A 27,103-nucleotide genomic window follows, 5' to 3' on the forward strand; every position below is an offset into this window, starting at 1 on the left:
CCCGTTTTTCCTGTTGTCCCAAACCCAGCAAAGATCCTGGCTTCTATCCCACCAGCTGCAACTCATTTTACTGTTGTTGATTTGTGTTCTGCTTTCTTTTCTGTTCCGGTTCACCCTGATTCCCAGTACCTCTTTGCCTTTTCCTACAGGGGACAGCAATATACATGGACCACGCTCCCTCAGGGGTATATGGAAAGTCCATCTTATTTCTCCCAGGCATTAGCCCGAGACCTAGCTGACCTTGTTTTCCCATCTGGGTCCACTCTAGTCCAATATGTAGATGATCTGCTCCTCTGTTCCCCCTCGTTATCTGCCTCAGAAACTGATTCTTTAGTGCTCCTTACTGCCCTAGCAAACAAAGGTCATAAGGCTTCTCGCTCTAAACTACAGCTCTGTCAAACCTCTGTCACATACCTTGGTTTTCTCCTCTCCCAGGGTTCCCGTACGCTTTCTCCAACCCACGTCCAGGCTATCCTTAGCTTTCCCCGACCCTGCACTCCACGCCAGGTCCGAAAATGTTTGGGCATGGCTGGATTTTGCAGGCAATGGATTTCCCAATATGCCTCCCTTGCAAAACCTCTATAGGAACTCACTCGACTCTCTGTGCCTAATCCCATGCCATGGCCACCTGAAGCAGACTCAGACTTTGTTTCCCTCAAACAAGGTTTGGCTTCTGCCCCCGCTTTAGGGCTGCCAGACTATTCTAAGCCTTTTACCCTTTTCTGCCATGAACAATCTGGATGTGCACTTGGAGTTCTCACTCAGGTGCACGGAGGCAAGAATCGCCCAGTAGCTTATTTCTCTGCCACTTTGGACCCCGTGGCCCAAGGCCTGCCCACCTGCCTGCGTGCTGTGGCTGCTGCAGCACGCTTAGTCGAAATGTCTGAATCCCTTGTCCTTCGCTCCCCCCTTACTCTCATGGTCCCTCACTCTGTAGAAACTCTGCTGTTACAACGCAATACAAGCCACCTCTCCTCCGCTCGCCTTACCAGGTATGAACTTCTACTGCTGTCGGCCTCATATATCACCATAAAGGGCTGTTCTCAGTTAAATCCCACCACTCTCCTTCCATTGTCTAATGACGGTGATCCTCATGACTGCCTTGCAACTGTCTCTGCTATCACTGTCCCGCACTCTGACCTTTCTGATGTCCCTCTCCCTAACTCTGACCTTGTTTTGTTTACTGATAGTTCCTGTTTTTGAGACAACCAAGGTCGTCTCCTTGCAGGATATGCTGTAGTGTCACTCTCTGAAACCCTAGAAGCTGCACCTTTACCTTCTGTAACCTCAGCACAAGTTGCTGAATTAGTTGCCCTCACCCTCACCTGCTTTTTTGCAGAGGGACGCTCCGCCACCATTTACACTGACTCCCGCTATGCTTTTGGGGTTGTACATGACTTTGGTACCCTCTGGCAAGCTCGGGGTTTCCTTACATCTGCCAGTACCCCTATTAAGAACGGCCCCTATATCGCTGCTCTCCTGTATGCAGTTTTACTTCCCTCTGCCCTGGCTATTGTTAAGTGCCCTGGCCACTCGATGGCAGACACTGATGTTGCTAAGGGTAACGCATTTGCTGATGCCTCTGCTAAACATGCTGCTGCCATAGAACCTTCCCCAGATGCATTTCTAGGTTCCCTCTCTGTTTCTATACCACCACCGTCCCTCACCGACCTCACCCTGCTCCAGGACTCTGCCCCAGAAACCGAAAAAGACTCCTGGGTTGCCTAGGGTTGCTCTCTACATCCTGATTCCCTTTGGCGTTCACCCACTGGTACCTTTGTAGCCCCCTTTTCATTCTACCCATCACTGGCCGCCCTGCTACAGGGTGTTTCGCATGTCGGAAAGGAGGGGATGGTCTCTGCTCTAACTAAGGCGGGATGGTGGGCCCCCCATTTCAGCTCTTTTGCAGCCCGCCACTGTGCCGCCTGCACCACTTGCCAAAGCTACAATATTGGTAAACCTGTAAAAGTGGCTCAGGGATTCCGGGGCTTGCCCGAAGCACCCTTCTTGCATTGGCAACTTGATTTTGTACAAATGCCTAAGTGTCAACGATTTGAATTTATTTTGGTTATGGTATGTTTATTTTCTGGTTGGATTGAAGCCTTTCCTTGTCGCAAGGCTGACTCACTGTCCGTTGCTAAATGTTTGTTAAACCATATTATGCCTGCCAAGGGAATTCCTGCCACTCTGTCCAGTGACCGGGGTACACACTTTACCGGACAAATTCTCCAACACCTGGATCGTACATTACACGTCACACACCTGCTGCACTGTCCCTACCACCCACAAAGTGCAGGTGCTGTGGAAAGGCGAAATGGTGTACTTAAGAATAAGCTTGCTAAGATTTGTGACTCCACAGGGTTAAGCTGGCCAGCAGCTTTACCACTAGCCCTTATGGAAATGCGATCGACTCCATCCCAAAGGCATAAACTGAGTCCTTTTGAAATCGTTATGGGACGCCCTATGCGAACTATGGCTACCATTACTCCAGTCCCAGACTTGAACTTGACTCACAGTACGCTCCTTCAATATTGCAAGGGATTAATGCAAGCTGTAAGCCACTTCCATTCACAGGTTCAAGCCGCCTGGTCGACGGAACCCACCTCTGACGCCTGCCACAACCTTGAGCCAGGTGACTGGGTCTACGTACTGCATCATCATCGAAAACACGCCTTAGAACCTCGGTGGAAGGGTCCTCATTAGGTACTGCTTACTACCCAGACAGCTGTTAAGCTATCTGGCATTGCAGCGTGGATACGTGCTTCACAGTGTAAGAAGACACCCTCCCCGGCGAACCAATCAACACCTCAGGACTGCGCAGAGCCAGTTTTGACTCCAGAAGAAGATGTAGAGGAACAGCCTGCAATACCTTACGATCTACGCTCTCGTAAGGGTTGCCAGAAGCAGACAACGACCTAAAGCAAGGCCCAAGAAGCAGCAGTAGTGAGCCTAGCACCTGCTGCCTGGTGGACATAAAACTGTGACTGCAGTTCCCTCAGTTGAGGTTGTCAGAACCAGAAGGGCCTTGCCTCCAACATGCACCTCTGGTGGCGCCTGTTCCTTGGCTGCTGGTATCTTAAGATCTGGGGAGCCCAGAATGACAATTCTTTTATCCAGCAGCAAGTGTGGATAGCTCAGTCCTTTAATATTTCTAAATGCTGGGTCTGCAGCCACATCCCAGCCCACTCTCAAGCTGGTGTTCCTGTCCTGGCTATCCCACTGAATTCCCCAGACCTTACTGGAGGACCTCGTCCATTTAACAAAACATGGAACAGCAATGACACTTGGGAAGCAGTGGGAATAAATGTATCTAAATGGATAAGTGTGGTGGGGGGGAAAGGTCATTGGTGTTGGGTGTGTAATGGGACAGGGTTGGATCTGGGAAAAAGCCGTTGCCTTCAGCATATTGTGGCAAATGGTGTATGGGATTATTCAAACAAAACTAAAGAGTGGCGGGCTGGGTATGGGAATATGAATTTTTTCTCAACCTGGGATCAAACAGAAACATCAATCTCATGTTCCCCCTACAGTAATCTTAGTAAAAATAATACAATCTTCCAATGCCATACAAATACTACCACTCCTCATAAGGAGGATTACCCTGTGCCCTTTGGAGGATATTACTCCTCATTTGCAGATACCTATGTAACAAATGGATGCAATCGACCCTTCCCAGCCTTAATAGGCCATCATTGGGTTTGTGGAACCAAAGCTTATACTGTATTACCAGCTAACTGGTCAGGTACCTGTTATCCCGTCCAACTCTTCCCACAATTCCGGGTACTAGAGTCCCTCCCACGAGAACGCCTCCATAATTTCAGGCAAAAAAGAAGGGACTTACTAGATGCCCAATGGTACATACATAACATAAGCCCCTTAACTTGGGAAGAGGCCATTGGCACTTCCTGTATCCCACTTGGGGGAGTAATACACCATGCAAAAAGACTCCTAAGGTTGCAAGCAGTGGCTGAAATAATGGCAAATGAAACCGGAGAAAGTTTAAAAACCCTGGCCAAAGAAACAGGGGTGATCAGACAGGTGGCCCTCCAAAACCATCAAGCATTAGACATAGTGCTGGCGGTCAAAGGAGGGACCTGTGCTCTCACTGGGAAAAAATGTTGTGTGTTTATACCTGACAATACCAATGAGGTAATAGATCGTGCTAGCCACTTAGAACAAATCACATATCTTCCTCATGAAGAGCTGAGTTCTTTATGGAAGTGGCTAAGTAACCTGTTCAATTTCTCTGGCATAGGAAACTGGTTGTTTCAGGGAGCCCTAACTATCCTGTTTGGAATCTTAGTGATTTTTGTATGCTTTCAGTTAATCTCCTGTTGTATCCAGAATTGTGTCACCCAGATGACTGCCCCAAAACAGAGTGCTAATATGATGATTTTGAATATCACTGATGAACAAAGAGATAAGGAACGGTTAATTTGTGGAACCCAGTAAGGGTTGGTCATGGCGTACGCCTGACCAAAAGGAGGGATTGTGAAAGTAGAATGAATTATATAATAAGAATAGAAAGGATTAAAGAAATGTTGTCTGTACCTTTAAGCAAAATTGTTGGAATGTTGCAACCAGGTGTCAGGAATACAGACATTAACATAGAACAATTGCACCGTTTAAGGGCAATTGGTGAAGCATTAGCCTTAGATTGATAACAGTTAGTAAGGAAATAGGATATGCATGCTGTGCCCCAGGTGAATTTTACTGTTTTGATTTCTTTGTCCCTTTGTCTAATTCCCGCTCTTTTATCTGAATAAATAAGACTGTTTGGGCCTTGCATGGCCACTCACATATTCTGAATGTTATTGGCGGAGCGCTGCGCTAATAAACAGAGTGGTCTGACAAACTGTGAGTCCTTATTCTAACTTTGACACCAGTTAGTGGCATAGACACCACTATGACATTACACCTCATTCTTTGTAGAAATATAGTTATGATATGAATATGGCATAACTAAGACATGCTTTATGCAAGATGGGTAGTATGAGGTATCATTGGAAAGGTTATGATTTACTGAATGTGTTTATCCAATTTTGACGCATGTATCATTTCTGTATCTGACGTTAGGAATATTGTCTATGTACCAATTACAACTGTGTGTGTACTTGGGAAACACCCACCAGACTAAGCAATCAGCCTTAAAGGGCCATTAGGAAAAAACAATGAGTCTTTGAAGATGTGCATCTCCCATCTTCCCTGGAGTTCCTTCCTGTGGACGTTGCAAATAAACCTTGTTTCATGGATGCTTTGACACTGCAAGGTCAGGTGATAAGGTCACTTGGTACAAAATACCACCTGGGACATTGCTGGCACTTTTCCACTGGAAACAAAGGCTTCCCACCTCATGTAAATTCTGTTTAAGGCTGGGAAGCAAGGCAATTGGGGCTCTCCATTTGCCTCCCCACCCAAGAAGGAAGACTGCTGAAAGCTCCTGAAGAAACCAAGGAACTAAGCTATGGGAAGGCAAGGGATGAGTCCAGGCTGAGAACAGGGGCTTAGACGGTAAAGAGACTAAGGAGGTGTGCACACGAGTGCTTGCCATTCTCCTAAGTCTTCCCACACAGAGCTGATTTCAGTGTGTGTGAGCATGCGCGTGCGCTGGAGAAGGCTTGAGAGCCTAGCACAGCAAAAACAGGGTGAGGAAACCCAGGCTGGTGGAAAGGGTGGGCTCAGTGAGATCCTAGCATATCAGGTGGTGCCCCAGGATGGGGTCCAACCCATCACAACCGCAACTACCCACAAGCAACATAGGCCAGTTTGTGTCCATGCAGCAGCACTCAAATTCCAACTAGCACAGAATTCCTTCTTCCTTCCTACTTCCCCACTTGAGCCCTGAGCCCACACGTGGGCCCTGTGTTCTCAGTGCCGCGCTGCAACAGCAGGTGTTCACATGCGCACGTCACCTTGTAGGATTGGGATTGGAAGGCATTCCCTCTGCAACTATCTATGCTACCTCTCATCTCATTGATTGTTGCTTGTTTGTCCTCTAACCCCTGTGTTTTACGATATGGTCTCTCCAGCTCTCACTGCATATGGGTTTCTGCTTCCTCCACAGCACATATGAAGGCAGTTAAGAGGACAGACTCCAGGGCAGATCCCATGCAGCCTCCTCCATACTTCTCTCCACAGTACAGTTATAATTATTCTGTTTATGGTCCATCAGCCACTTCTGTTTGCCCTTCTCCAGACAAACTCTATCTTCTCCCAGGAAATTGTCTCAGACACTTTACTGGCTCACAAGGCTAGCTATATTGGGCCAGACTGGCCCAAGCTGGGGCAAGCTGGGAAACCCTCTTAATACACCTCCCTGTATCAACTAATCCCCCTACATCGCGAGAGGGTGACGTACCCACAGTGGTCAGGCAGTGCATGCCCTCACCAATCAGGGACATCGTCCACCTCCGAACATTCAGCTGCCATGGGAGAATTGCATAGAACAATCTCAGGTAGAGGGATCATACTATTAGGCCACCTTCCCCATTACCAGTGCAGTTTGCTCATTGTAATAGGGGGAAGGATAGCTCAGTGGTTTGAGCATTGGCCTGCTAAACCCAAGATTGTGAGTTCAATCCCTGATGGGGTGATCTGGGGATTGGTCCTGCTTTGAGCAGGTGGTTGGACTAGATGACCTCCTGAGGTCCCTTCCAACCCTGATATTCTATTTAATAGCAGTCTGTCCTGCCTAGATTTAAGTGAATCGAGGTATGAGGTTTCTGCCATTGCCCATGGGACACCATTCTGCAGTCTCATTCATCTCACACCAGGGCTTTCCCCTGCATGATCCCTTTCCAAATTTCATCCCATTGCCCCCCTATCATCCTAAATAACCCCTCTTCCCAATTCAGGGTTCCCATGCTGCAGGCAGGTATCATGCCCCCAATGCATGCACCCCTCAGCCAGCAGACCCCCACTCTCTGAAGCATTGCCACTACGTACCTCCACCTGCTGGCAGATCTGTATCAGCTTGGCCATCTGGTTTTCTAGTTCGCTATTGCGTTTAACCAGGTTGGTGAGATTCGTCTCCAGGGTTTGCTGCCGGCACAAAAACAGGAAGAAAAAATAGAGAGTGTAAGCATCAGCAGAGCTGAAGAACCAGCTCCACAGATTGGGAACATCTCAGAACATTATCCAGTGATCATGTTTGATGACAAAACACACACACACATTAATGTCTTTGGGCAGAGATGCTTGGTTGCATTGGCAGCTTCCACCTGGGCCATTTGCAGCTACCACAGAATGCTGGAATGCCGCTTCATGTAGAAAAGGGAGGCACAATAACCTGCTTCTAAGCCAAAGCTAATGTTATTTTATTATCCCAGGTTCACAGCTACAGTAACTTTTATGGATGGCTAGAGGGCAGCACAGTGCAAGTGGCCCACAGGGTTTGGCAATGCAGCCTGCATCCTTAAAGGTCATCAGCACAGAGGAGGGATTGTTTGTGCCTCTTCTATTACTTTATTTACGACCAAGGCCTGGAATTGGGAGGTGAGTTTTTAACCCTGCCTTGATTTTTCTTTTTGTGTTTTAATGCACAAAACTGAGTTTTGACTCCCCTGACTTTCCTGGAAAACTCTATGCACAGGAGAACTAATCGATTATTCCAGCTCTTGCAATCTCCCCATGATATGAGCAGTATTACTAAAAGCCCCAGCTCCTGAAGTCATGAGATTATATGAGGTTTTTTTAAAAACACATACATTTCTAATCGTTGAGGTTGCAGAGCAAAACTGAAAAACAGGACCCCTTTAGGCTCAAAATCCAGAAGGCAAATAAAAAGAACACCATATTTTTTTCAAAAAGAACAGGAGTACTTGTGGCACCTTAGAAACTAACAAGTTTATTTCAGCATGAGCTTTCGTGAGCTACAGCTCCCTTCTTCGGAGTGAGCTGTAGCTCACGAAAGCTCATGCTGAAATAAATGTGTTAGTCTCTAAGGTGCCACAAGTACTCCTGTTCTTTCTGCGGATACAGACTAACACGGCTGCTACTCTGAAACCATATTTTTTAACTGTCATGATTTTTCTGGGACCTGGCACCTGATTTTAAATAATTGGGGTTGGCAGCTCTGTTATGACATCAAAAGATGCCGAGTATGGGAAATTGAAGTGAGACTCAAGACACTAAATACACTACACTTATGTTAATAGCTACAGCATACAACTCCAATGTCCTACACACACCTGGAAGAAAAGCTCTTTTGTTAAAGATACATCTCCCCATCTTTCCTCCCTTCCAACTGCAAGCAGAGGAATCTCACATTGTTACCAAAGAGTCCTGCAACAAAAGCAGGGCAGACCAGACTTGATATTCCTCGTGTTTCTAAAGTAAAAAGCAAACCGTTTTTTGTTAAATAGCTTCAGGCTCCTTTGAACATTATAAAACCCATAAAAACCACACACCTATTTTTCCCACCTTTCATATAGCAATACATATAGGTAGGCTTGGCAGAATTCAATTTCCTTTTTTTAAAAATAACTTTGTCAATGTGTATTTTTAAGCATTTTTTAAATTTTTATTTAAATTTTCACAGTTGTGGGAAATTATAAATGCATCAGAGTATGGGGAAGCGAGACAATTATTATTTAATTACTTTAGACAGCTGAGATTAAAGTTAAAGCTTTGTAACCATTCAGATACAAATTGTCTACGTAATATGTCCAAATATATACAGTAAATACTTTTAAATCAAACTCTAATAAGTTCTCAAGGAGTGTTTTCCTTACTTTGCCTATTGTGACAGGCAGATGGCTATAGTAAAGCAGTGAGGAACAGGTATGTTAGCCCCAGGCTAAACAAATCCCTGGTACTCTCGCACCACCAACCCCATAAAACCCCAAAAGCACTGAAATGAAAGACTGAAAACATTTGGAGCAAGCTGCGCTTTCAGCTATATTTATTGTTCATATAGCAGTGGCACCTAGGAGCCCATTGTGCAAGGCACTGTACAAACACAGAACAAAGACAGTGGTGTAAATCCAGAACAACTTCACTGGCTATGGATTTACCCTAGTGCAAGAGCAAAAACTGGCCCACATTCTCTCCCGGGAGACCTCCTGATTCCCTAGGGTCCGTGCCAATCCCTACATTCGATGAACTCTTTGTCAAATTTCTGAAGGGGGGTTGTTCATATTATAGCAAAATAAAAAAAAGTCATTTGTGGCTAACTACAACTCGAAGGTTTTGTGTGGAAGCCTGGGCCATTTAGATGAACTGAGACAGTTTGCAATCTTGCTTCTACTTGCTGCCTATTATGCTAAATGCTGGTTTGCTGTCGCATCGGTCTTGGTGTGCTGGTTGATGTAATATTTATGGAGAGGAATGCAGTCTAACAGACATAGGAGCAGCTAGAAGAGAGTCCATTTGAAACTATTTCAATATCTGTGGACACACAGTGGACTTGTGCTTTTGGATATCAATAATTTAAATGACATCACATTTCCATTAAAATATGTGATTCCACTAAGAGAAAATGTTTTATAACAAAGTGCTCACAACCTGTTGCAATACTTGTCATGAAAATGATACCCTATTAATATTTGAAGCTTCAGAGCCGAAAAAGAATCCCCCATGGTGTTTTATTCATACTTGGCTTGGAACTGCGGCCCATAGCTCCCAGCAAGACTTTAACAGCCCCATAAACAAGATTCCCTCTGCATGAACATATAATTCTGGGGCTGGTTAGCCAATGGAACTTGAATCACAGTCATAAAATACAGGCAAATCATTAATTCCTGAAACCCACTGGCTCCTAAAATATTCAGAGCTCATTTGCAATCCTGTGAATTGCTAGCCAATGGCTGAAAAACATAATAAAGAAATAGGATTGGAAAATGACATGAAACTCAGGCAGCTTTCATTAAGCTGAAAATGCTATGCAAAACAAACCTACATTGATAATGAAAAAGCCAGCTGTTAACAGTTTTTGCCACTGTTTTCTTATAGCTCAATATTATTAAACATAATTTGAATAAAGCACTGATAATTTAACATGCTAATTATCTTTCTCATCATTGACTTAGGGTATGGCTACATTTGGAATTTCAAAGCGCTGCCCTGGCAACGCTGCGGGAGCACTGCCGTGGCAGCGCTTTGAAGTGTGAGTGTAGTCGGAGCGGCAGAGCTGGGAGAGAGCTCTCCCAGCGCTGCATGTAAACCACATCCCTTATGGGTGTAGCTTGCAGCATGGGGAGCCGCGCTCCCAGCGCTGCCGCCCTGATTACACTGATGCTTTACTGCGCTGTATCTTGCAGCCCTCAGGGGGGTGTTTTTTCACACCCCTGAGCGCGAAAGTTGCAGCACTGTAAAGTGTGAGTGTAGCCATGGCCTTAGCTACACTGGAGTTTCTGCGCTGAAATGGGAGTTGATCTTCTTTAATGGTCTAATGCTGTTGAGGAGGGGCAAGGAGGGTGGGAGAAGTGAGTTTTCAGTTAAATCCTTCATTACATGAAATTCTCAAATAGCTGTTCAGGAATCCAGGATCTACAGCTAAGAACATAAGAACGGCCATATTGGGTCAGATCAAAGGACCATCTAGCCCAGTATCATGTCTTCCAACAGTGGCCAATGCCACAGAGGGAATGAACAGAACAGGTAATCACCAAATGATCCATCCCCTGTCGCCCATTCCCAGCTTCTGGAAAGCTGTTGTCTTTCTTCCTAAGAGATTGTGTGTGTGTGTGTGTGTGTGTGTGTGTGTGTGTGTGTGTTTGTGTGTGTGTCCTGTAAAGCATCCATAACACTTTATATTGAGCAGGCATCAATTCATTAAGTGTTCTCTGATATTAAAACAACGTTCCAGGGTCCTAAGGATGTACTAAATAAGTCTCAAATACTCTTCTTGATACTCCTGTCCTTCAAACCGTCTTTGCTGAAAAACAGGGCTGACCATTGCTAGTACCAGGACTAGGATAGTACATGAAAATGCAAACATAGGTTGCTTCTGTTTAATTTGCTGAAAAACAAAAAGAAAACATACCTGAAGTCCTAATTATAACAGGTAGTTATTATATCTATAATTATAGAAATTATAATTCCTGTTTAACTCTTATTTTCCCATACTCTATTTTTCCTGAACAAGAACGCCTATGGAACTCAAAAGTTTGTCTCTTTCAGCAACAGAAGCTGGTCCAATAAAAGATATTAAGTCACTCACCTTGCCTCTCTAATTTTTTGCAAAGCATTTACTTCCTGACCTGAAATATTCCAGTTTTGGTCTTTGCACAACTGTGATTTTTTGGAGTGGGGAAAAGGGGAGTAGCAGCATGGATATGAGCAAAATTCCTTTGGCCCAAAATAAGTAGATTTAATTTAAATTAAAAATGACAACCACATTTCCTCTCTGCATCCAACCCCCACCAAAAACAGCAGAAGCTTGGACCTTGGCATGGACACAGTCCTCTTTGAAGGCAACAGCTTCTGCTTTGCATGTAAACATATGACCATTTTAGAACCACTTCCTAAACATGAGCAGTACAGTATTCCCTGGAGTCTAGGTGCACTTAAAGACAGATGCATTCTCCACATAAAAGGTGGTTAGTTAGGTGCCAGCTTGCTGGTTCATAGATTACAAGCTTTGCTAGCTCTCATAGGTTACAAAGCCAATTATCACCAGTTTTTTTTCTATTTTCTTTCTCTTTTAAGAAAAAATAAGAAAGAGAGAAAAGGAAAGAAAAATAAAACAAATCTAAAATTAGAAAATTAAAGAAACAATTGTTAATGCAATATCAAAGTCATGAGCTCAAGACAAATTGAGAAACTGCACATTTGAATTTGCTCCAGCCATGTTAGCTCAGCCATGCTGGAAATAAACAATATTTTCTATTCCTTTATCCCTTATTAAATGTAACCTTTAATATAATCCTTTGTTTTTAGACTACACTGTAAACTATAAAAGTTGGCATGAAATGTGGCCAAATTAGCCTTTCTAGTGTAACCTTAATAATTGGAGTTTCCTGAATGTTCCTTACCCTCATCACTGGATTAACTAACATATTCCACAAGAATGTCTACTGGTGCCTTCAAACGTGAACACTTAACCATCAAAATTACTACAGAAAATTCACTTGGGAGATCCAATGCGGAGCCTTTTTCCACCTGGTAACTGCTTCAAATCCAGCCTAATGCAGGTTGGTAGTGACCACGAGTCAGTATCATGGGATGGCTGTTGAATGGCCTTATCGGAAGGAGTTGGTGGATCCCAGATCAGTTTACAGTATCACTCTCTAGGTTTTTATACTGTATCCTTCACTCTGGAGTGTGTGTGCCCCAACTCAAACACTGCCAACACCGTGGCACTAGCCATGACTGACAATCCCTGGAAAGTAGCCTTACTTCAAGGTTCTTAAAGCTACAGCTCCTTGAGTGAGGAGAATCTCAGCTTTCATTTCAGAAAGGTCTGTGTCTAGCCTTCCTGCTGGTGGGGAAATGCCTGGAGCACTTGACACCCAGAGACTCACACCCCAGTGGATATAAAAAGGGAACTCTGTCTCCTGGGCTGTCATGTGCTGCCTCTCACCCAAACTAAATTCACTTTAAAACCAACCCTATCTAATGCTTCATTAGAAAGGCAGCAAATGGATGTTAAATGAATGCATCTGGATTTGCTTATTACAGAACTGAGGAAGGGCTCTCAAAGGACTCTGGCTCTGCATTTTCCTGCACAGAAGTTGAGCAGGGGCCTGAAGGGACTAATGAATAAGCAATTCAAGCAGAATTTCTTTAAGCAACAAGGGACTGTAATCACAAATCACAGAACTCTACAAGAGAAGAGCGCTGAGATGGGGAAGACAAGACTTCTTTATAAGGTGTTTTACTTTCCCCAGAATGGAGGGCAGATAGTTTGCATTAAGTGGTGAGCATCCCAGCCCTGCCCTGTCTGGATTTCCCAGAGCACAGTATCTCAGACTCTCTGGGGCAGAGACTGTCTTTCTCTTAAGGTCTTGTCCAACACTGAGCAAGTTGACAATAATTCAATAAATATGACTAATAATAATATAGAGTAGAACTGATGGTATATGAACAGTGCAGCTTTTCCTGCCACCTCCCCTCCACATCACCCAATATCCTTGAACACATTATTTGTGAGCCATGCTGCTCATGAGTGCTGATCTCCTGCACAACTACACAGTATACTGATATCACTGTCCATTCCTACATTCACCATTGGTTTGGAATGCGTTAATTGTACTCATTGTCCAGGTCAACAAAGCAAGCCTGGTTTCATCAATGAGACAGTTTCCTTGGTCTCCAAACATCAACTATGCCACCCAATCCAATTTTACGTTATGTTATGTTTTCCCAGCTAAATCCCATAATCCTGGTTACTTCCTAAATCCAAATAAATGGATGCTCTGGACCAAATACTTTTACATTCTAACACCTGCTGACCTACTTCACACTACTGCCTTCTCCATGTACATAAAGGAGCCCGGGGAGCTACAAAGCCTCTGAGATTCACTTATTGCCTTAAGAATGTACATCAATTCAGTTGCTAGCTGGGTTATCAAACATCTCTTAGCTGTAAATCAAACTGCATGGGCATCTGTTAAGTACTGACTGAATCCCTCTTGCCCTGAACCTGTATATGCAGCAGGGCAGAGATACAAAACAGTGGAGCTCCTCTGAGACTGTCTACATGAGAATGCTGCACTAGTTTAATTTTTTTTTATTGTGATTTTAAACCAAATCTGTTAAGCTGGTACCAAAGGCGACATGGACATCAGTTTGGTTTGAATCAGGCTCATTTTGGTTTGGCCAAAGTCAAGTAGGCATTTAATGAGCTGAACTGAAATAAGCCATCCTTAAACCAAATTATATTATTCACGCTGGGGTTTGCAATAGTTTAACTAAATAAGTTTAAAAACTGATCCATGTTAACCTTGTGTAGCTTTCTTGTGGCAACAAGACCTTCTCTATTTTCCAAAAATTCTGTTCAAAATACATTTTCAGAATGCTTTCTTGGGCACAATGGCCATTCCCCATCAGCACCAGGGCATTTTTCTTGGGGCTGTTTCCTGAAAGTAACTCTACCTCCTCCCACGGAAGGACATTTCTGAATATTCTTTTTTCTTGGGCAGGTTTAGGTGCTACACTGGGGCACGAGCATCCTAGGAAGGCTTTGATAGCATTCAGAAGTCTCACCGCCTGTCACCAAGTAAGAGGCGAAGATGTAACATGACTATTCTCCAGGTTGGAATTGCCAGCTAGATGCACTGGCACAGAAAAGCAGCCATTCCTGTCACTGGAATGTCTCATGTACCTAAAGGTGAGGCTAGGGCCCTGGGTCTGAGCAACATCCCTCTGCATCTCCAGGGCAGGCCTCAGACACTCATTTCACTGTGGTAACTCAGTTTTAACTAAAGGAACGATAGCTTTCGTTCTCTTCACAGACCCACAACAGAGCAACTGGATCCCCCACGCTGATTCCTGCACTACTTCCCCTTTCTTGAGGGTCACCAGCCTCAATGCTGATGATGACCCACACAGAAGACTAAGATTGCCTCTTCCCTGGGCCCGTAAGGATCACAGGAATGAGTGAAATACGGCACCTGCCCTGCATGCACCAGGCAGTATCAACACACACACAGTAGCTGTAATGTTAGCCATATCAGCAAAATAGTCACATGGTGCCCAAGCCACTGGGAAAAAAATAATTACAAAATTCATCACAAATAGCCAACAACTGGCCACAAATAGGCAACACCCAAATCACTTACCAGATACAACCATAAGGAAGATAAAACCCAAACCCCATCCAACACTTAATGGAACTCCAGTGCAGGCAAAGGCCCAAATAAACACATGGGCCTTGCATCCTCCATAGAAGGTGAACAAACTTTTATTATTTTTTAACACACTATTGCAGTAGCAGCAAGAACCTAACCAGACTAGGCCCCACAGCGCCAGGCGCTGTGCAAACATGCCCCAGAGAGCTTAGTGTCTAAAAGACAAGATGGAGGAGGTGGATGAATCAAACACGTGGTTAGAGTGGAGGGGAGAGAGTGTAGTGATAATAGGACATGGGCAATTCTTAGCCAATCTGGGCAGCGATCACAACTTCCCGCTGCCTAGCTGAAAACTTGGGGTCTGGCACACTAACAAGACAAATCTGCTAGAATTGAGGAGCTCCTTCCACGGAAAATGCCAGATCCAAAGAGTTTAAAGTCTTGGAGCTGTTAACAGGAGTGCTTTGGCTGACCTCAGCTATCCAGAATGCGCATCAGAAGAAAGTCCCCAGGAGTATTGGCGGAGGTGCTCATTAGCTGCACTAGTTGTGTCCATCTCTGATGCAGTGTTTAAAAATCAACCTCCTCTTTCTCCCCCGTGACTGTTTTAGCAAAATTAATTAGGAAAAAATCTATAGAAGATGAGCACAATTTATTCCATTTTTGTAACTTAATGAAAAAATTGCAATTGTTCAGCTACTAGAACAAGGCAAGGAAAGGTACAATTTAGTCTGCCAAAAATCTCCAAGTAGCTCACAAGCTATGACACTAATGCATTTTAAGTAATTTTGAAGCAAAATAATGCTGGTAAAAGCTGAAATAAAATACCAGCTTTCATGAGTGATATCACCCTAAGTAGCAGATTTGACCTAGAAAATCAAACAATTTGTTATGGTGAAGTTATGACAGTGTTTATAATTGGGCTCAATATAGTCTGGAAACGAAGCTTTGAGCCAAAAGAGAGAATGATAATTATCCCATCAGTTAGAGGAAGGCCCCAGCAATGACAGGGTTGCATGTTTATCATGCCATTTTTTATTGCTCTGCCTAATTAGTCTGAGGTCACACACTAAACTGTAGCACTGAGCAGAGCATTCAGACACCCACTCTTCTCTCAGGTCACATCTCAGCCACTGACATTAACAAAATCATTGTGTCCCGGGCACTGTTTTGATGCATGAGTGTCCCAAATTGATGATCATGCCTCCACGATGCGGAAGGAAAAGTATTGGATCCTCCTAGGTCTTTGTCCCTGTTCTGATCCTCCGGTCCTAAATTGCAGAGGATCCTCAAAGCTCAACAAGACGGCATTGTTCCATTTTTGTTCTTCGCCTCAAACAGTGGGAAACTGCAAGCAGCTGAAAGAGCAACAGACTCTATTAACCCTTTGGATGCCCCATGGTACAGTGCCAGCCTCCGTGCTCAAGGGAAGAAATTCCTGACATGGACCCTTCTCTTTCAGCTGACCACCACCAGGCACATACAGTTCATATTCCTCCTGGACCAGAAACAACTGGCCATCTAGTTCAGCACTGAACACAGTGGAGATCACAGGGAGATTTTATATTATGCTAAAACCCAGCAAGTATGAGCCTGTCTGTGGGCTGCTTTCCAGCTATCCTGACAGCATTTCAAAGCTCAGGTAGATCCCAGCCCCCACTTGTCATCCCTTTCCATGCAGGTACCCTGGCACGCATCTGTCTGTCCATTCAGGGCAGTTAACAGTCGCTTTGAATCAGGCATCAGGTTTGAAATACCGAGACTCCAAGGAACCACAGGTTCAGCTCCTGACACACCAACTGCTTTCTAAGCATTCTGCTACCTGGGGCCTATGGGCACCACTTTGAAAAGCGAAGTCCTACCCATTCTGCATGGAAGAGGCAAACACTTTGGCCATTTCCATAAAGATGGCCTTACCTCATGTGCTGGGCCAAGAAGCCCCTACCCACCCATCACACTGGGCTTGCTGTGATGGCTGCTGCCCTCCTCCACAGAGGCGGCTGCATTTCAGGAGCACTGTGTGTATGCACAGCAAAGTGTTAAACCCTCTGCAGTGAGAGGGGTCAGAGGCTATCACCAATATCACTATTCAGAACCACCATTTTGTCTTCCTGCATCTCCCTGGAGATTGCACCACACTGTCAGGTTTTTCACAGCAAGTTTGCTCCATGTCTCATTTCCCACAATATCTGATCATCAATGGTTCAAATGTAATGATCCTTCACAAGAAGGGGTCAGCTATGCGGGGGATGGGTGGTATGAGCCAAAGCACTCTCTAGGTCTTCACTAACACTGGCTGCATTCCTGGCCAATGGGTGCTGCAGACGCAGTGCCTGTGGCCAGGGGCAACAAGTGGAGCCATCTAGCCATCCCCTGTGCCCAGGAGCTGGAGGGACACGTTGCTTCTGGGAGCTGCCTGAGATGAGCGATGCCTGGAGTCCGCACCCCAACTCCATGCCCCAGCCCTGAGCCCCCTTAGAGTTGCTAGGCGTCCGGTTTTCAATCGGAATGTCCGGTTGAAAAGGGATACTGGTGGCTTTGATCAGCACCGTTGATCAGGCCACTAAAAGTTCGGTCAGCGGCAAAGCAGGGATAAGGCAGGTTCCCTGCCCGGCTCCCGGAACCGGCCAGAATGTCTGGCTCCTAGGCAGAGGGATGGCCAGGGGGCTCCATGCACTACCCCGCCCCAAGTGCCAGTTCTGCCGCTCCCATTGGCTGGGAACCACAGTCAATGGGTGCTGCAGGGGCAATGCCTGCAGGTAGGGGCAGCACCTGTGGGCAGGAGAAGCAGGCGAAGCCCCCGTGGCCGCCCCTTTGCCTAGACATACTGGCCGTTTTCTGGAATTGTGTGAGGTAAGCGCTGGCTGGCTGGAGTCCGCACTCCTCACCCCCTCCCACATCCCAACCCCATGCCCCAGCTCTGAGCTCCCTCCCACAACCAAACTCCCTCCCGGAGCCCACACCTCCTCCCGCACCTCAACCCCCTGCCTGAGGCCCCTGCTGAATCCCAAACCCCTCATCCCTAGCCCCACCCCAGAGCCCGCATCCTAGCCAGAGACCTCACTCCCCCATACCCCAACCTCCTGCCCAAGCCCTGAACCCCCTCCTGCACCCCAAACCCCTCATCCCTGACCCCACCCCAGAGCCCTCACCCCCTCCCACACCCTGAACCCTTAACTTCTGCCCCCCCCAGAGCTTACACCCCAGTCAGAGCCCATACTCCCTCCCAGACCCCAACCTCCTGCCCCAGCTTGGTGAAAGTGAGTGAGGGTGTGGGAAAGTGAGCAACAACAGGGCAGGAGGTTAGAGTGAGGGGTCGGGGCCTCAGAAAAGGGGCACGGCAGGGCAGCAGTGTTCGGTTTTGTGCAATTAGAAAGTTGGCAACCATAGGCTCACCCAATCTGCATCCCTCTAGCACAGGGGTTGACAACCACAAGGGTCGACAACGCTAGCCAAAAGTGGCATGCTAGCCAATTTTTGAAAGCACACGGGGCGGGCTAAGCCACTCAGCCAGCCATAGCCCTGGGGTTCCCACTGCTGGCCCCTTGCCAGCTGGGGTCCCACCACCAGTCCCACTCAGCACCCCCTGCTGGCCTGGGGGAAGGAACCCCAGGCTGGCAGCGGGCTGTGAGCCCAGCTGACAGGAACCAGCAGCCGAAACCTCAGAGCTGCGGCAGGCTGAGGGGTTTCCACCACCGGCTCTTGCCAGCCGGGGTCCCACCGCTGGTCCCACTCAGCGCCCCCTGCTGGCCTGGGGTTCCTTCCTCAGGCTGGCAGTGGGCTGAGACCCCAGTTGGCAGGAGCCAGGGGCCGAAACCCCAGAGTGGCTGTAAGCTGAGCTGCTTAGCCAGCCGCTGCTCTGGGGTTTCTGCTGCTGGCCCCTTGCCAGCTGGGGTCTCACCGCCGGTCCCACTCAGCACCTGCTGCCGGCCTGGGGTTCTTCCCCCAGGCTGGCAGCGGGCTGAGACCCCAGCTGGCAGGAGCCAGCAGCCAAAACCCCAAAGAGGGGCGGGCTGAGTGCTGCTCTGGTGTTCCCGCTGCTGACTCCTTGCCAGCCAGGGTCCCTCGCCAGTCCTTCTCAGCGCCTGCTGCTGGCCTGGGTGAAGGAACCCCAGGTCGGCAATTGGCTGAGACACCAGCTGGCAGGAGCCGGCAGCTGAAACCCCAGAGCAGGGGCTGGCGAAGACGCTCAGGCCACCGCCGAAACCCCAGAGCTGGGCTGGCTGACCTGCTCAGCCCACTGCCGCTCTGAGGTTCCGGATGCTGGCCCCTTGCCAGCCGGGGTCCCCACCATAGTCCCACTCACCTTGCTTCAGCGCAGGCCCCCTTTCAGACAGGGTCCAGGCCTCTGGCCCTGATCAGCCCTACCAGCTGGCAGCTCCACTCACCTCAGCTGCCGATCTGGGGTTTCAGCCAGTTAACAACTGATCACTCAGAAGCCTGTGTGCAGCTTAAAGTATCCAGATACGTGCCACCAGACACTGGAAAACTTAGCAAGGAAATGCAAGGGCAAGGATCACACTAAACTAATAAGATCTGCATTTTAATTTAATTTTAAATAAAGCTTCTGAAACATTTTGAAAACTTTGTTTACTTTACATATAACAGTAGTTTGATTATATATTATAGACTTATAGAGAGACCTTCTAAAAAACGTTAAAATGTATTACTGGCACTCGAAGCCTTAAATTAGAGTGTATACATGAAGACTCAGCACACCACTGCTGAAAGGCTGCCGACCCCTGCACTAGCAGCTTCACCCCCACAGAGATGAAGACAAGCAAGTCCGTGGCCCACCTAAGCTCAAAGACAATTATCTCAGCAAAGCCTGAACCCAGGGGCATTGGAACGGGGGAGCCAAGGCCCTCCCACTTTTTATCAGCCATAAGGGTAAGCCGTGGGCGGGAAGGGGTGGGATCTTAGGGGGGGAAGGGGTGGTGCAGGGGCAGGACCTTAAGGGGAAGGAATGGGGGTGGGGCCAAAGTTTGGGCACCAGTGGGCCCCTCTCTCTTCTAGGGACCTTCCACCATTCCCGCCTGGACCTGCTTGCCCTCTCATGTCCACCAGCCCCACAGCTTCATTCCCAATTTACATTGATGTGAAAGGAAAATCATACTCCTGGAGTCCAGATCCACCACTCTTCTGATACCAACCAGAATATTCCCGTGGGACAGGTCTGCTACAGGCAGATAAGAGCAGAAACAAGCACCTCGAGATTCATCATTTCAAAGCAGGCTGAATTAGCATATGCTGTAACTAATGCCTGCCTGGAAATGTAAATAAAAAACTAACAAACAACTAGCAAACAGGGCTAATTTAATGCAAAAAATGCAGCTGAGTTTGTTGTGCCACTGGATAATTAGCACATATTGGATTTCAGTCTTCTTAGTGTTTTCAAGCCTTTTCTCTTGGATGGAGTTAATCAGCCTTTCCATAACTCATTCTCACTACCTTCAATTATTGAGAATAAACATCTTGTCGCACACAAGATAATAAAACACACACTGTAATGCATTTTTTCCCCCATTGCAAGACACCCCCTCATTTGTGAAAAGCAAAAGAAACCAACCACACTGCCCATGTGACGGACGTGTTAGGTTCACCACCAGGACAATCATGTAATCAACTGAAAGAATCCAACAGTGGCCTAATGAGATCAGATGGGTCTGCATGGAAGTTTACTTAACCACCAAAACCATAATGCATTATTTACTCCTTCCTTCCACAGTAGCTGTGCAGTGAGACTGCCAACCTCACCCACTGCGGCTTCCCCTCACTCCCTCCCATTTCATACTTCACTAATTCTCATGCTTCTTTTCTCCCGCTCCTCCTCACCATTTCAAATTAGCAGGGGGAGAAAATGACATATTGATCTTGGATCCAATCTAAGCTTCACAGACCCGGGGTCATTTCTTAGTCAGATTTCCAGCATCTTGGCAAATTGCCTTCCAGTGATATACTGTAACTTCAATAATATGTTTCCAGTTGTAACTAATTCTAAGTAGTATTTTGTTGTACTGTTTTTGACAGCTGTTGCAGTGTACATTAGCATGTAGGTGTTAAAGAAAATACTTTGCTGTAAGAATCCAGTAGCTATAGCATCCAAAGATTTCTTAACAACTGTGCTGTTTTGGCTGCTGACAGTGAAAAGGGGAAAATGAATGGCAAAGCCCAGCTCAAACTCTCACTGCTGCCGGCTGAGCAGAGAATCACAACTGCCATGAAGGGTCCAGGTCTAGATCTTGACAAGGGGTCAGGGATCTGCTGTGTAGTTTGTTTTTAAGAGAAGTTTTCACTTTCTTCTCAAGGGGAAAGCAAGCGTCCTGGTGTTTGTTCAGTGAAATAAAACTAATTTGACAAAGCCTACTAGATTGGCAAATTCTCCCCACCCAGCCCAGGTATCGCTTTAGGTCAGCAGCATATCACCTTCTGAAGAACCGCAACAGCAACATCCCACACCCTGATGTGCACATGTTACAGAGGGCCCTGCATTTGCAGGGAGCTCTGCAAAAAGCTTATTCCTTGCATTTAAAGGTCTGGTTTTCTCTAGGCAGACGTGTGATGCCTGGCCTCTTGCATAATGTTCTTCTCAACGGGGAGTACACGCTACCTTTTGGGAGACAGCCAGGCAGCTGAAACTTTTTCCAGTCCCATCCTCCTAGGAAACAGCTCTTATCCTCCTAACTAACTGCTGCCATTTTTATTGCTCTGGACACAGGTTGCTTCTGGTAATTTTCTCAGTGATTCCCAAGGGCCTTGGCTCAACATCAAAGCAGAACTCTTCATTAGAGCCAAACCGATGCTATGGCCATGGTAAAAAAGGAAGTGCACTTTGCATGGCTTGTGAATGCACGTGCATGCACATGAACACATGGAGTATTCTGCATGCCTGACTGAGAGTGTAATAACTTAACCATCAGAGGTTAAGAGGTTTTGGAAACTCTCTTCCAATTTACAGTGAGCCACTGTGGGTTCACAGAGACACACAAGGAGGGTTCTTATGCTGTCCTGCCACCTAAAACCAGGGAATGGAACAATATTGCTGCTTCCAGACTAAGAGAACTGCCTGCATGCAAACATTCTTGTCCAACAAGTATAACCTGCAAGATGCTTCTTACCTCACCTCTGGTGGAAAAGGTAGTAAAATGAAACTGTCATGGTTTATGACTAATCCAAATCAACCTACAGTCAAGACTAAATATAAATCCAGCCAGGGATGGATTTTAGGGGCAGGTGACTCAGGCGGGAGCCTGGGGTGCCAGGGCTTGGGAAATGCCAGGTTCAGGGTGCTGTTTTTGGTCTTAGCGACAAAAGGGAAAATAGAATGTTTGAAGTAAAATGTTTCAGGTATTCCATGTTTCACTAATCTTCTCTAAAGCTCTCACCTACTGTAACACTATTTAATACTAGTCCCCCAATGTTGGTGCACAGTTCAATTTCTTGATGTTCGTACATTTCAGGTATTCTTAAAATTAAAAAGTTTCTATAAACTTAGAGGAAACTTTTTTTATTTGCTTATATATGGCATGAATAAATACAGATATACAAATCCTAGCGTGCAAATTTATCATCTTATATGACAGGGATAAATCTTGCATGCAGATTGTGCAACAAGTCGTGCTATGGGTTACAAATGCAATAAAAAAAGAAGATATTCAAAAGTTTAATAAATGGAGGGGGTGGACACCAAAGATGCTCCTTGTCTGGGACAGCAGCCCTGAACCTAACCACAGTAAAGGATCTAGAGTAGCTTGAAGTGCAGTATGTACCATAAAAGAGCAATTTCATCAATGAACTGTCAGGGGTGACTGTCTAATTCAGCAGTTTTAGACCTGTGGTCCACAGACCCTTGAGGGTCCGCAGACTATGTCTACGGAGTCCGCCAAAGGTTGTCATTACCATAGAGAAGTGGTTTTGAATCTGTGATCTGTGGACCCTTGAGGGTCTGCAGACTATATCTAAGATTTCCAAAGGGGTCAGCACCTTCACTCAAAATTGTTTAGGAGTTCGCAAATGAAAAAACGTTGAAAAGCACTGGTCTAATTTATTTAATAGCACACATTTGTACAAAGCTGGTGTACAATGACTGATAACCCACAAGGTCCTCTTGACTTCATTATAATGCATATGGGGGAGGGCTGTTAAACTGAGCTCTTAGCAAAAGTACAGGATTCTCCACTGAGATGATAAGCTCTTTGGGAGAACAGCCCATTACAACAACAATACTCTCTAGCTTCCAGATCAGGAAGCTGAGGTGCAGAGAAAGACACTGACATGCCCAAGGTGACAGAGTCAAGAACAGAGCACAGGCGTCCGACTACCTGCCACATTTCTTGCTATTTTCTTTTGCCACAAGGTTTATATGCCCTCAGAGGAGGGGACATCTGGCAACCCAGACCAGATCTATGCACTGTTCTGAGCTCAGCCTTCACTCCATGCAGCTTTCCTGATTCTTCCCAAATCTCATTCTCTCCCATTCCCCCCCTCCCCCACCCCCGCCACACACACTAACTATACTCCTGCTAATAATGAAGACTCACCACACTTAACATTGAATGACTTGGGAGAGTGGATGAATTCTTAACCTCTGCCATTGTGACCAAGCTAAAGGAGGCTGCTGAAGGCTGATGGGATTCGGAGAAAGTGCTGCATGCTGGGATCCAGGCTTTGCATTAGTCTCAGGCTCTAGGCATTGTGTAGGCTGCACCTCCATGTGGCACAGGAGGATGCTTGCATTTGTGGCTGCATAGGCCAGGCTTTGACCAACCTCGGCTTTCTACCGGCACCACTTTTCCCTCTTTCCCACTGACCCAGCAAGCCTGACCCTGCTGTTCACACAATACCCTGAAGCTTAAAGGCATCCTGCTTTCTTACAGTGCCAGCATCCCCCCCACCCCACATGTTTCACTGATATCGCCCATCGACTGCACATTCAACTACAGGTCCATTAATTCAGCCGTGGTTATCTGAATAATAAAAGAGCGTCTCTGAAGCACGCATCTCAAATTGGTTCATTATGATGAGTCCTCTGGCACTGAAGAGCAAACGAGTTAATAATGAAGAGACGATTCCAGTGGCCTCCCCTTCTCCTGAATATGGAAAGGAGGAGAGATTCACTGTGAGAAACCCAGACAAGTGGTCAGGTCCCCACCTTGCACTTTGCCAAGCCATTTCTGTCTCTGCCTCGCTGTACTATATTATCAGCCGGAGACCATTTACTGCACGGGACTGTTTATGAATAACAAGAACGTAATACATGAATGGATGAGACTCATTTGTAGCGACAAAAAAGTGGTAAAGAGAATGTGCTCGTTTCTCCTTTTCAGGAAATTCCATTATTCCTGTGGTTTCTCATGAGCTGTGTTTTCTGGCAGGGGGGATGGAAACTGTAAAGGCATCACTCTGAAAGAGAATTACAGTAATCATGTTGGATTTACACAGATGTGGTTCTTGACCATTGAGGTCACTGGAAAATCTCACAATCAAAATGAATCATCACTTAAAAATAAGGATATGTCATAATTTTGGTCACCCAGGTTCACAGCACTGTCAGCTCTGCCTGGGGAGATTCATTCACACTTCTGAAGTATTGACAGCGGAAAAGTAGATTTACATTGTGTAGGGCACGTGCTATATACCACAGCCTATGTCCCGCAAACCTGGGACGAAGCTTTGTCTCTTTGAAGGTTTACAAGAATGCTCAACATTTTTTCTTGAAGGTTTCTGGATGTAAATTATACTTAAAAAAACACAATTCATTCTTGAAGCTACTATGACCTATGCTTACAGGGATCTGACTACACAGTAGCAGAATAGCTTGTCTTCAGGCAGCAGGAGTTGCAGGGCTAGAACAGGTACCAGTATGCACTCAGATGTGCAAAAACCCTAAGGTTTGCGTACCAAGCATTGCCCTGAAGCTAGCTAGCATAAATCCTGCTGGGAGCTGATCACCTGGGCCCCAATGTAGAAGGCAAGGGAGTAGACTCTTTAATTACACAGGTCAGGTCTGGGTAACCTGTAAAACTCAGTGATAGAAGGAGAGCAAACTTCAGTCAAGGTGAACTTCTCACAACAAAGCCAATCCTGTCTGGGCGATTGGAACACAGACAGCCTGGACATTTCATTAACTCCAGCTGCCGACATGTGTCAAAGCCTGAGAGATGAACACACAAAGCAAAGAGGCTTTGGGTGGGGTGAGAGGAGACAGGACTGTTACTTTGTGTATCTAGATTTCTACTCATCTGCTGAGAGAAATGTTGCTGCTCTGGGTTCTCTCAGTCCAGATTGCAAAGGGAGACAGATAAACAATAATGCATGGGTCCGGCTGTGTTATGCTAAAACTGCCAAACCCATACAACTAATCCTCATTTCCTCTCATCAGAGGGCGTCTCTGAGAATTTAACAGCATCATAGCAGCATTTCTGTTATCATGCACAGCTAGGGAGGGTCTGTCCCCAGACGGGCTCTGTTATATCGGTGGGTCTTGCAAGGGTTCCATTGCTCTTCTTCTCTGGGGCAGTAGAGTAACCCTAGAGGCGTCCTGCTCCTCAATGGATATAAACTGTCCTAGCATCATTGACTTCAAAGGACTGACCCTCATTTACACCAGCGGAGGATGTGACCCTCAGACACCACAATGAGGAGTGCAGTATGAACATTTGGGCAGACAGGTTTCAGAGTAGCAGCCGTGACACCATCATAGGACCTAATCACATCAGCCATGCCATAAGCCATGCTATGCCAATGTAATATATGCCATCATGTGCCAGCAATGCCCCTCTGCCATGTACAGTGGCCAAACTGGACAGTCTCTAAGCAAAAGAATAAATGGACAGAAATCTGACATCAGGAATCATAATATTCAAAAACCAGTGGGAGAACACTTCAACCTCTCTAACCACTCAGTGACAGACTTGAAGGTGGCAATTTTGCAACAAAAAAATCTTCAAAAACAGACTCCAAAGAGAGACTGCTGAACTCAAATAACTATGCAAATTAGATAAATTAACTTAGGTTTAACCAGAGACTGGGTATGGTTGGGTCATTACACTAATTGAATCTATTTCCCCATGTTAAGTTCTCCTCACACCTTCTATGGGTCATCTCGATTATCACTTCAAAGGGTTTTTTGTTTGTTTGTTTTGTTTTTTTCTCCTGTTGATGATAGCTCATCTCAATTGATTGGCCTCTTAGAGTTGGTATGGGTACTTCCACCTTTTCATGTTCTCTGTATGTATAAATATCTTCTGTCTGTGTGTTCCATTCTATGTATCCGAAGACGTGAACTGTAGCCCACGAAAGCTTATGTTGAAATAAATTTGTTAGTCTCTAAGGTGACACAAGTACACTTGGGCAGACAGGTTCCAGTAGCGAGAGCGCCCCATGTTACTGGAGCAAAGCAAGCAGGGAACTTCAATTAGTGTGTGGCCTTTGTCTCCTCCCCTCACACACCCTTCTGCATTACTACTCCCATGCCTGGTGACTCCACTCTCCCAGCCTAGGAAGCCAGGGGCCTCCCCTGACATCAGTCGCATCCCACCTCAAAACCAATTCCACCTATGAAACTCACTGGGACTAAGCTCCTGACCTACCACCCAGAAGGGCTAACATGGCACGCTGAGGAGCATCCTTCCGCTGGGACGATCAGCGTCTGCCACATCTCTTTAGACTGCAAGCTCCTGGGGCCAAGCCAGAGGCCTCGCCCCATGCTAAGCACACTGTCCACTCCTAGCAAATGAATCCAGAATGACACTATGCTCTGTAGGAGCGCTCAGACCTGCCTCTGGGACACCTCCTCCCCACCATTCATAACAACACAGAACGACGCCCTTCCCAGACCTCTCCTCCCTTTGGCAGCCACATAACATTCCTGTGGCAGTCACAGAAATTGCTTCACTGGAAAAGTCACACTCGGAAAGTATTCAATAGCTTCCATTTATAACTCCTTTTAATGCAACTTAGCAGCGGAGGACCAAGAGGAGACACAGCCCCATACGAACAGCCAGCTTTCCACAAACCATCAGCAAGAACTCTGTTGGCCACAGGTCATCAACACACCACTGTCCAAGACCCACTCTCTAGTCTGGTCAATTTCACCCCACCCTACCCCGATATTATGAGAGTATCCCAGGCATGTTGCATCTTCTCAGCCATCTTAATGGAGTAAGCCAAGGGTCACAGCATCTCCACAGAATTACCGAAGTGCCCCAGACACATAATTGAACCTCTGTACTGCTAATGGGGAGGCTGATTACATTTCTCTTTTAACATAGCCCTCTGAACAGTCTGTGTTCAGCCCCCTGCTTCATTACATTTGCAGCACCAAAATTGCACCTGGAAGCCCATAGAGGGCACATTGGAGAATGACAAAG

General features: G+C 46.2%; 1 protein-coding gene across 5 annotated transcripts in view; it reads right to left on the reverse strand.

The window, feature by feature from the left end:
- The window catches only part of MID2 (midline 2), a 440,591-nt gene that overhangs the window by 194,827 nt on the left and 218,661 nt on the right, over positions 1–27,103 (reverse strand). For all 5 annotated transcript variants that reach the window (XM_050965460.1, XM_050965458.1, XM_050965459.1 and 2 more), the window contains exon 3: positions 6,946–7,041. In XM_050965460.1, coding sequence (XP_050821417.1) covers positions 6,946–7,041 — 96 coding nt within the window. The remainder of the gene's footprint in view (positions 1–6,945; positions 7,042–27,103) is intronic.

The sequence above is a fragment of the Gopherus flavomarginatus genome, chromosome 8, assembly GCF_025201925.1.
Source record: "Gopherus flavomarginatus isolate rGopFla2 chromosome 8, rGopFla2.mat.asm, whole genome shotgun sequence".
NCBI lineage: Eukaryota > Metazoa > Chordata > Testudines > Testudinidae > Gopherus > Gopherus flavomarginatus.